The sequence below is a fragment of the Citrus sinensis genome, chromosome 8 (genome assembly GCF_022201045.2).
Source record: "Citrus sinensis cultivar Valencia sweet orange chromosome 8, DVS_A1.0, whole genome shotgun sequence".
Classification (NCBI taxonomy): Eukaryota; Viridiplantae; Streptophyta; class Magnoliopsida; order Sapindales; family Rutaceae; genus Citrus; species Citrus sinensis.
In genome coordinates this window covers 29,306,220-29,317,832 of record NC_068563.1, presented here as the reverse complement: position 1 = coordinate 29,317,832, position 11,613 = coordinate 29,306,220, and the positions used below count along the sequence as shown (strand labels likewise).

The 11,613-nt window shown below is 34.6% G+C and overlaps 2 protein-coding genes across 2 annotated transcripts; one reads left to right on the top strand and one right to left on the bottom strand.

The window, feature by feature from the left end:
* The first annotated feature begins 3,508 nt into the window (after window positions 1–3,508).
* LOC107178343 (transcriptional regulator TAC1) lies at window positions 3,509–4,090 on the top strand. The gene has a single exon (XM_015533311.1). The coding sequence runs from the start codon at window positions 3,509–3,511 to the stop codon at window positions 4,088–4,090; it is 582 nt and encodes a 193-aa protein (XP_015388797.1).
* A 3,619-nt stretch (window positions 4,091–7,709) lies between these two features.
* Window positions 7,710–10,859, bottom strand: LOC102608952 (protein PLASTID TRANSCRIPTIONALLY ACTIVE 16, chloroplastic). The gene is made up of 6 exons (XM_025102395.2): window positions 10,416–10,859; window positions 8,998–9,327; window positions 8,870–8,890; window positions 8,690–8,758; window positions 8,555–8,613; window positions 7,710–8,408 (listed from the first exon to the last, which is right to left on the bottom strand). Exons 1-6 carry the CDS (start codon window positions 10,857–10,859, stop codon window positions 7,862–7,864), a joined length of 1,470 nt encoding a protein of 489 aa, XP_024958163.2. The 3' UTR covers window positions 7,710–7,861.
* Between the last annotated feature and the right edge of the window lie 754 nt (window positions 10,860–11,613).

Below are 11,613 nucleotides of genomic sequence, written 5' to 3'. Positions count from 1 at the left end.
TTGGTGACTAGGCAAAGAGTGATGCATTAGTTAATAAATGATAATTATTTAAGCAGTCTTTCTTAGTTTCTTTCTCTGGGCATCTGTATGAATCCATGTACGTACTACTTATTTTTAATCCCATTTACGATTATTATCGAAAAGTCTAAAACAGTTCGTTTGATTCAGGGTTTGCCAAAATCGAAGAGCAAATCATTTAGTTGATATAAACCAACGCGAAAAAGCTGAATTTAAAAATAAACCAAACCGAATTCGACCTGCATTTCAATTCTTAGCTTACTTGTTTTGGACACTAATTGAGCCTACTATTGGGTTTTCGGTTCGATTTAGTAGTGAACCAAAATTTGAACACACAATTCATGTAAGATAGAAACACAATGAACTAAATCAACTTGGAAAACAATCCGAACCAGTGGTTCCAACTCGGCCATCAATTTGGGAAATGGGAATGTAAAGCTAATATATATGTATGCACGATATTTAGTACTGTTTGATTTTATAATTAGTTACGTTCCAGCAAACTAGTTACGCAAAGGACATATATATTTCATGGTCACTTTTTCTTGGAACACTCACAACTTCAGTAGCAATCAAAACCCAAAATTGGAATCTCTGGACAGGATAAAGAAATAAAGATGTGGAATTTAACAAATAAGACAATATTACCCGTTCCCCTATTAATTTGTCTCTCTTAGCAATATTATCATAATAAACAAGTCAATAAGATGATGACCAAGTAGAATCCATAAGCTTGTGTTCTCTTCATATAGCCTTTCTTGCCTTAACAACACTTCCAAAATTCATCACCAACTCCTTTGTATCCTTCTGTTTACGTTACATTTCACAAAACCCTAGTTTAAGTCTAAGAGAATATTTTTGCATCATTGATGAGGCAACACCTACGCGTCTTTTGTTTGTTCCTCTTCTGTTCTTGCAAATAATTAAAAATATTATTACAAGCCCTAAAAGCCAAAAGCAAAAGTCTCATGAAGAGGTTTTTGAGGGAGACAGATGGGAGAGAGCCGAGTTTTTCCTTTTTAGCCATGTTCAACTGCGGGAATTTAGTAAGGTGACCATTCTGTGTTCCCATCTGGCCTCCTCTTTTATTTATTTAATTCATTATTATTATTATTTTCTTTTTTTAATTTGTTCTCATTTTTACTTTTTGGGTCCCTAATATCTTTTTTATGATCCATTATATCCCTAACGTAACACTAAAAAATTTGAATTTAGCATGGAGCTTTGTAAAAAGATAAGCACGAGATCAATGCTAGCATTGATCCAAATCCAATGTTCAAACAGTAACAGAAAAAACAAGCGTTTTGAATTTATTTTACCAGGCTAAGGTCAACTTGTTGCATGATATGAGGCGATCATTAATTTGTGTTGTATTTCTTATTTGGTTGTATGAGGAACACTGGTTAAACTCTTGATCCTAAGTAGTATCAAAGCCTAATCATGAATTTTTAAGACTTGTTTATAGTCATCACAAAATTGACGAACGCTGCAATCAATGAAGTACCAGCACTGAAAGAGATATCAGATATTTTAGATAATAATTCTGACCGTTCATCATCAGCTAATCACTAATGCATAGCAATCGTATTATACAGTTTATGTAAATTGTATTGCAGAGGTTTTTTTTTTTTTTTTGCTTTTTCTTTTTCCTTAAATTACATTAGGTAAGCTGTCACCCCTGGGGACACAAAGCACAAAGATCTACACTCATGAAATTAAGAAAATTAATTAATTAATTAATTAAACAAAATTTATCTAAAATAAAAGAGTATGTTATATAACAAAATCGTCAAGCTAAGGTCGCTCGCTCAGAAAGACACAAAGTTGGGATGGAGACATGCAATGGAGAAAGATAGACATGGTTTTAAGCAAATATCTAAACAATCGCTGAATCCCTGAACATTAATTAAAGAGTAATTAAAACAGAGAACAATTGTTTGGCATGACTAAAACTGACAACTTAAGAGCACACACAGGAAACCCAACAACAAAAGCCAAATGATGAAATTTCATACTAATTAAGTACTTCACTATTAATGTACACATAAATGAACGAATTGAAGAAGCCAAACTTGGTAACTGTAAACACTCTGACAATGAAGCCTACAAGCATTACAACTTCAGACGTGAATTGAGCAACGGCAAATGTGCTTCATAAACTGAGATTAGAAGCAGCTGACTCTGCAATTCATGATCAAATTATAGTCCTGAAGGAAAGAGAAAAGTCAGAGGCAAATAAAACTAGGACAAAATGGCATTCTTGAAGGTGACAAATTGACATTGACAGAAATTTTAATGTTGTGAATTGTTGTAAAATGTACATGATAGTCCCATCTCCCATGTCTCAGAATTCTCCACGTGGAGGAAATGCAAAGCTACGGCGTTTGCATGCCCAGCTGGGCAAAATTGGATAGCCAGAGCCAGCTTCAGTTTTTAATTAGTTCAATTTTCAATTTTTTTGATCCTTAGAATTTTGATTGGGAGAACTTGGGGATGGGTCAATGCCTAGGTCTTGATTTATCGGTGAAATTGTGAAATCTACTTATTATTAATTAATTAAAACTTATGTACGTGTCAAAATACAAATTTTATGGCTAGATATCGCAGTCTAAGTCTAATTTGAATATTTATTGTAGTTAGACGGCGAAAACTAGGTTCATGTTCCGGAACTTGCAATAAATAAGGATTCATTAGTTAGTTTTTCTTTTTTCAAAAAACATAAATTATCTCTTAATTCCTATTTAATTCTACTATTTTGCAATCTAATTAGAGGAGAATCAAATGCTTAAAATGGTAGTGTTGGGTAGAGTCTATAACAAATTTTACAAAAATAATAAATTAACCAAAACACCGCAAATTTTGCCTATGGGTATGTGCGAATGAAATATTTGTAGACTAGCTAGGTTCATCGATCATAGATTTTTTAAGCATATTGTTCTTACCAAACATTTTGACAGATGAGCAATTTTCACTGAAATATATATCGGTCTGATTTAATTCTGTGAAAGCAACAAAAAGAAACAATCAAATCAAAATCACCAAAAGTTTTTGCAATAAAATAGATTCTAACAAATAAGTACAAACATGTAAATCAGAATGTTATTTAGAAATCGAAGATTGTATTTTTGAATCATTGACTTATCTTTTGTTTCCTAGACATTTTATGATACTTCTTCTCTTATCATGGTTGAAGGTGTCTAGAAATATCAGGCCATTGCAAAAATTCAAAATCATAAAAAGTTAAAAACAAATTTAACTAAAAAATATTACCAGTCTACTTGCCCAATTAATGACCAATGTGTAAGGCAAAACTTGTCTTTTTGCTAGAGTTGAAATTGTCTAAGATTAGCCTATTATCCTAGAAGTTCCAGTTCATTGTGTTGAATACACATCAAGAGCAGGCCGTAAACACTTTGAATCAGTATATAAAATTCATATTAACGAGCTTCCAGTTGACCATCTCTCGTAGTCTCTCTCACAAAGCTACCAAATGGAGACTGATCATGATCCGCCTTCACAAGAAAATCAAGAACAAGAGACTTCAGATGATCAACAACGAGCTGCTGCAAGCCCAATTAGGTCTTATGATTGCACCTTTTGCAAGAGAGGCTTCTCTAATGCACAAGCTTTGGGAGGTCACATGAATATTCACCGCAAAGACAAGGCTAAGCTCAAGCAAGCTGCCTCCTCAAACAATTTATATCAACAATCTTTCGACATCTCGAAAATTAGAGCCTCTTATTCTCAAATTTCCACAATAAGGCCATCGATGGAAGTTATGAGCAATAGTCAAGATAGAAGTATTGCAACGCAGCGGCCTAACTGGATTCTCGGGGCAGAAAATGATGCCATGAAGACGGAAAAAACCCAAGTTGGAGATGTCCGGAAGCTGTCTTTATTTGTTGAAGGATCATCACCATTGAAAATTGATCAAAGGGAAGCTACCAGCACTGAAAAGGGGTTGTTATCGAGCTCATCGGAGGAGGAGGATTTGGACCTTGAGCTTAGACTGGGGCCTGAGCCTCGTCAGGACTCATCAACACCAGCAACGGGTACCAAAAAGTTCTTCTGATCAACAGATCACTGCAACTGATATATACTTCTCTTGTTCTTCATTATTTTAATTATTTGATAATTAATTAATCCTGCTATGTCCACAATTATTCCAAATATTGTCTTTCAAGGTTAATTAAAATTAACATTTGTCTTTTCACCACTATATATAAATTTTCTGCTTTATTTATTTATTTATTTTTATTATATAATTTTGGGTGTTTCCTTTGTTTGGAGTGCTTAGAATCATAGAAGAATTCGATTGCTCGTCCACATGTGAGTTTTAAATTTTATGCCGAATTGATTATGTACTTGATGGAAGAAATTAACCGGTCTCAGTATGTCATGAAAAATTAAAGTTTCAGATTTTGGCTCTAATTAAGATCTCGCAACTGATTAATTATTAGCAAAGACAATTTCTTTCTATCAACCATATTAAAATGTGCCATGCAAGAAAGAATCCGTGATTAGGGTTTTGCAAGAAAACGTGCGATCTAGTTGTATCCTAGATAACAAGTAAAGTACCCACCAAGTTCGTCGTCAAGTACATCAAGCTAGTGCATAAAATGAAACCATTACTTAAGCTTAATCCCGTTATTAATCAAAACAAGGATAAATTGTTTGGAACTTCGATTAATCATAGTCAAAATTAAAGGATCTATAGTGATCTAATATGTACTTCTTTGGTGAGATTGTTATTCTTCTCTACGGTCTCATTTTGCTTTTCAAAGGGAATCATAGGAATCCCTCTTTATCAAATATCCCTTTCTTCTCCTGTGTTCTACTCGTATATAGAATTAGTGAATGACATAGATGTGAATATTCTTGAAAGTACAGGATGCGAGGGGTTAAAAAGGTGTCTAAAGATTTATATATACAAGACATTAACTTTGTTGCAAGAATACATGAAGATCCTTCTAAGTAAATATCAGTGTAGAATATGCATATCAAATGTGGTGAGAATTTAAAGCCATTGTAGAATGACAATCATGATTCTTGCTTTTTATGCAAGTCATAGTTAATGGTCTAATTGATTCTTATCATATTTGTATCTCATAATAGTTTTGATTAAGAGAATCGTTATATGATTCTTATCAAATCACTGATGAAGTTAGAATCTTGTTCGCATATTTTAAGCAATACATGACTGTGATAAGAAGACAGAGTAATTATGAAATGACCATGACTTTGTTTTTTAATATTTTCATGCCACAATTAATGATCTTGATTCTTCCCATATTTGCATCTTAAATTATAATGATCTTCATACAATTCTTGTCATATCATGTGGTTAGTTTTAAGTCTATTTTCATATATTTCTTATCATATTGCTAATGAGGTTAATTTCTAGTTTAAGTATTCTAAGCAAGATATGAAGACAAAACATTATGGAATGACCATGATTCTTGCTATATTTGAGAAGAATAGCAAACTATGATAAGAAGTAAGACCAGTATGAAATGACATTCAATTCACGCTATCGCATGCCATCATAGTCTTGATTCCTTTTTCCTCCATATTTACATCTTGTAATGATTCAAATTAAGAAGGATCTTCATATAATTATTATCATATAGTTCGTGAGATTAATTTAATTTTGACTATCAGGCAAGAGATTACCATGATAGCTTGCTATCATAGTAGTTTAGGCAATGACTTGTTTCACAGGCCAGTTATAATTGTGAATATCAAAATTTTGTTTCGATTTTAACATAAATAGTTAGCCTGTATTTATATCCAATTCAATCAGCTCAAGGATTTCAATTTTTGCATATATATTATTCCTTCTTCTATGTTTACCTTGATAACATATAAGGAGATTATAAATTAAGCTATCATCGATGCCAATATGCCATTGCCATCGTCTTCTGAATTTGATAAAATTAATCATATCCGGGGACAGAGACCATTCATGCACCTTTTCTCTTTTAATTTCTTTTCGTGATGATTGCTTGTTTTCCAAGTTCTGTACTTTTACTTTTCTATTTTGCATTGAACCTTTTCTATGGAAATAAATTCATTCATAATTTCTTGTAGATGCAATCTTAATGCGAAAAATGATATTGGCAAGGGCTCTACAGGTGGAGATCAACAAACACAAGAATTCCTAGTAGAAGGAGAGTTTACTAATTCTGGAAATGTCTTTTTGTTATGTTTATTTTAATTTTTCCATATCTAGAGCCGTGTCACTTAGCTAATTTTTATTTAGGTTTCTATTTAGAAATGTGTTTCTTGGGTGGAATTTGTCTTTTTTATATATTTTTTTTATTGGGAGCCTAATTATAAGTATTGCTCAGTGAACGAAAAACTCACGGCAAAGACAAGGCTCGGATCGAGAACTCAAATCAATGAAATAAATTCTTGGTTTAAGTTTTATTCTTGAGTTATTGATGGATATTTATTGAGTCGACAAGATCTAATTATTAAATCCATGCCAACAATAAACTAACAGTAATTAAATTAATTGTCAGACTATCAAAAAGTGCTTATGAACACAAAATTGTAATTCATTATCTATCCTGCAATTGAAAATAAATTAAATTAATGTAAATAGCATTAAAAACCACCACATATTTTTCAACTTTCTAAGAGACATGAAGAAGGGAGCACATTTGTGTAATATCATAAATTAGATATCAGCTTCTCCTATAAAGTCATTACTTTGGCCAGCACTTTATTTCTTACGGATCGACTGGTGCGAGCGGGGATTAGTCTGGATTATGGTACGGACTTAAAGGTACCTCCCACAATTGGGGTTCACTCAGGACCACCTCGTAGTTTAGACCAAAGTAAATTAGATATCAGCTATCAACAAGTGCGTAGATCCGCTGACATAAGGTTGTTCTACCTTAACCAAAATTCTCAGTTCGATGTTTGAGAATTAATGCAGTTACGTTTTATACTTATTGAGAGAGTTTTGCATCCCTAGTGACGCTACCCGGCTCGAATCTAGATTAGACGGGACAAAAAAAAAAATTAGATATCAGCTCCAATTGCATGCTATGAAAGTCTTTCCACAAGCATACGGATCCCATAATAACATGCACAAGTAAGTAATGCAGTACTTGTCCAACGTCGAGCCATGAGAAAAATTAATTGCTCAAGACTCGTTGATTCATAAAAGTTTTTCCAACGAATAATCTCTCTCCAGTTCTAAGCCTGTTGATTAGAGATTAAGAAGTTAATTAAATTGAAAACTGGAAAAAAAATAAATAAATTTCGAAGATAAATTCACGAAAATAATCTCGTTGCATAAAATTTTGAATTCAAAATAATTCATATGATCATCAGAGAACTTTTGTTGAAGAAGTAAGGACGTAAAAAATTAAATGCTCAGTGAGAGGACTGACGTTTTCCATAGTTTACTCTTGGCCGGGAGAGAGAGGACACGTACATTTAAACTTACAAATGAAAAATTCGAAAAAAAAAAAAAGAAGAAGCATCTGATTTGCTAGTTAATCAGCGTCAGTAATTGTCACTAAATACTTATCTTTTTTTTTTTCGTTGTTGTCGGTATTATCATGGTAGTCTTTTTAAAGAGGGAAAGAAAACGGAACTTATTATCATGGCAGTCAACTTGTATCCTCTGTTGTTGTTACTGTCAATCCCTTTCAACTTGACTATGCATGGCACAAAAGTATTAACAAAATAGAAATCAAAAATATGAAAATTGCAAGCCTTTAAGCCATTACAAGTTTCGTGCTTCTTAATTAGATCCATCATCAACAACAACACTTCTACATACTCACTAGCCACAATTGCACAAAATTAGGCCAAGTATGTTATAAACTCAGTCATCGTCGACGTATATTGTTTCTTGCTGAAACAGGCCACCAAACGCCTTCCTCACCTCCGGCTTTGACTCGTTGATCTGTTTCGCCTTAGCCTTTGGCAGCTCCTCTTTTGGCTTTGTAACAGCACGAGGCTTTGCTGTTGTTTGTTTAACAGCAGCTTTCGTGGACGGCAGCGTCCCGGCCTTGGCTTGTCCCCTTACGGTAGCAATCTGCACTTTGGGTATCTGATCGGTAGACTTTTGAACCGCAGTTGTTATCTGGGAACTAAATTTATCCCAAGAAAATCCTGAACCAATGCCTTTTGCTTTACTCAATAGGGTATCCATTGGAGCCCCAGCAACGTCAGCTTTCTCTTGAGCTTCTTCAGCAAGACTGGCTGCCTTAGCCTCTTGTTCCGAAAGCTTTTTCACCTCTTCTTCAAGCTTCTTCGCTGCCTCAGCCGCTTCGCGGGCCTTTTCGGCAGCTATTCTTGCCTCGTCCTCGGCTTTTTCCTTTGCAAGAGCTTCAGCATAAGCTGCTCTTCTCCCATCCTCGGCAATGGCGCTAAATTAATGCCAATGCAATGGCACACATTTTAATTTGCACATCACGTAGATTAGGCCATGCATATAATTCCTATGACATACTCAACGAGGAGACTATGCACATGCATGTTACAATATTATTTTTAGCATATAATTAAAGTTCACCTGAAAAGTTCATCTACACGCCTTGCCGGAGCCGATGGATCTGTAAAAACTTTCACCACCTAAATAACAAAATTATTAAAAACATTCAGCCAATCTCAACTAATCACGTTAGAGAAGGGGAAAAAAAAGAGGTACCTTATTTTCAGCAACTGCTGTGTTAGAGAAAACATCTGCCACCAGTGATGCTATCTGAGACTTGGCTACCTAAACATAATTTGTTCAACAAAATAAAAATAATATAAAAGGAAAGAAAAAAAAATTTACGCCCAAAATTAAGGGAAAAAAAAATGAACTAGATATAACCGCATACATTACATTACTTTGTAGTCGTTTGCATCAACGCTTGCTTCAGCAGACACCACGACATTGTATGAACTCTCGGGCGAAAAGTCTTCGGTCAAACTTGTCTTGATGAACGTATAGCTAACGTCCGTTTCGATTACTTTTTGTAAAAATTCGGGGACGGTCAATGGCTGATTTCGCGAGAAGAGATTGTTAAAGAACGACGAGATGCCGTCGAGGACGTTGTAAGTTGATGCGGCAGTTGTGTTCCCGTCGTAGATGATTGCCACGTGGCCAACCCCTGCTAGTTGAGCGGCTTGGATTACTTGGAAAGCGTCTGATGTGGAGACTTCGCTGGTGGGACCGTCTTCCGTGGGACCAATCGTGACCACTACTTTGCCGGCGTTCCCAATTGCTTTGGCAATTGATTCTGCGCTGTCGAAGTTGGATTCAACGGCATTGAGACGTTTCAACTGTTCTTTGGATAAGATCTGCGGTTACGATGCAAAGGCAGGTAATACAAAAGTTATTATCGTTTCACCACCTTTTTTAGATTATAATATATCAAATAGCTACCCGAAATATGATAGTTTATTTTTATACCTATATTTAAAAATATTATTTTATTATATTTCTATTAATATAGATCAATTAGTTGATTAATAAAATATTAATTTTTTTATATAATTTTTTTTTGCAAAATAAAAAGTAATAATAACACACAAAGTATTACAACATTATAAATTCAAAATAAAAAGTAGCTAAAAATATTTAATATATCCATTTGTGTTTTTTTTCAAAGGTAAAATTAATATTTTTCTAGTCAACCAATGGTACTACGGAAATATAATAAAATGATAAGTTATGTAAATATGTAATAGTAAAATGATAAACTAAAATATTTCTTGTAGTTGTTTGATATATTATAATTCTTAAAGTAGTCAAACGATAGTCTAGCTGATACAAATTGTTGTGCTTAGTTATATAACAAATTTGCAATAATTTTAAAAGCACGGCTACTAAAGTTGAGTTAATCAATCAAATTTGAAACGGCATCTTATGAATCTATTATTATTATTATTATTATTACCGGCTAAAGATTCAATTCTCAAACCGGATTAAAAGGCATTAATCTCAAATGAAAGGTTTATCAATAAAATTCAATCATCTAATTAGTTCAACTACCAAAATCCCAAGCGGTGATATAAAAGGTCCTTAGTTCAAACTGGTCACATAAACTAATTTTTATACAATGTTTATCAAATAACACATATACATAAAATATTCGTCCAATCCCTAATCAACAGTACCTCCTAGTTGGAAAATTGTTGGTGCTAATGTGCTTAGTTATATAAATTTCCACTTTTTAGTATAATGTTAAATATCGATTTGGCATATCCTAGTAGGAATGCAGCACCAAGCAATTGTCTGTTCTACTGTGAAAGTCTCCCTTTGCCCAAAAAAATTTAATAATTCATGAAAATGCTTCTTATTTGATTCTATTTTTTTAATTTTCAAAATCAATTGCCTGGACAATAATTCGGAACACATATTAATCCACCCAGTTTGAGAAGCTAACCTTATAGCTGGCAGCGAGACGAGCTAATTCCTGAGCAGCACCGAGCTCCGGGACACCAGCTCTAACACTAAAACCTTCACGCAGCAACGTTTGGGCAATGCGAACACCGGCCTGCCCGGTTGCACCAGCCACAAAAACCGTACCAGAGTCTTTCCTTCTAGAGTTTCCAAATGACAGCCCAGTTCCAGGGCTGCTCACAACTGGGATCAAAGATGTCACATCCCGCACCTTACCAAAGTTGAAGCGAAAAGGATTGGAATTGCCGGAATCACCATTTGAGCTTTCATCAGATGAATTCTCATCCTTCGACTTGCCAAGCTGAAATGGAGGGAACGGTCCAGCTTTCTTGGCAAACACACTGAATCTTGAGTTCTTGACGATGAGCCTTGAACGGGGTGTTGTATTGAGCAGAAATGAATTGGAGGAAGTAAGCGTCGGGGCCATGAATTTTGGATACTCTCCTTCTTCGATGCAGTTGCAGTTAAGTATTTTGTTGTATATTCAACAAATCTTTGGATTATGAATGCTTATTTTGGCGATTTGAATATTATCTGGATGTAGAGGCAAGGGAGTGTACTGGCAAATGGCATCCAGCCACGTCGCCATGGTTTATCTACTTAAGAAAATTGAGCACCAGACATTTTGTGTCGCACACATCAACACCAGAAAGCGACCCATCCACCCAGAACCAGTAGATATAAAGTGTGGAGCAACCTTACTGTGTTTCACAAGCTTAGTTCATCAAACTTGATCCAATTGGTTGCCACTTGCCACAAGTCTTACAGTCGTGGCCCACAAATGCCAAACAATAAAGATATGGCAACAATCTAGTAACTATTGCCAACAGTAGTAGGCTTCAAGGGGCTCAAACAAATTCTTAGATCTATGTCAATTGGGCAGTTTCACTACCTACAGGATTCAAACAAGCTTCAAACTCAGATCCTAAATTAATACACTCAACCCCGCAATTCAAGTCAGAAATTGATGATTGTAGAACAAGCTTGCTGATGAAAAGCATCATAACCCACTTGCTGATGGGGCTTCAATCGTTATATACTAACATAAACAACTATAGAATTCTCTGATCTACCACCTCATACATAATTATTGAAAAAGTAAATGCCCGAGTTCTGAGTGAATTTGTTTAAAAGTAAATATATTAAGTGCGGCTCTCGGAGACGTTTATCTGTTTCCAAGT

Excerpts from the sequence above, each read along its gene's own strand:
- LOC107178343 (XM_015533311.1), top strand. The coding sequence starts at position 3,509 with ATGGAGACTGATCATGATCCGCCTTCACAAGAAAATCAAGAACAAGAG.
- LOC102608952 (XM_025102395.2), bottom strand. The coding sequence starts at position 10,859 with ATGGCCCCGACGCTTACTTCCTCCAATTCATTTCTGCTCAATACAACA. Across the intron at positions 8,891-8,997 it reads TCCCCGAATTTTTACAAAAA|TGCAAACGACTACAAAGTAA; the intron begins GTAATCGAAACG and ends AGCAAGCGTTGA. Across the intron at positions 8,614-8,689 it reads CAGCAGTTGCTGAAAATAAG|GTGGTGAAAGTTTTTACAGA; the intron begins GTACCTCTTTTT and ends TTTGTTATTTAG.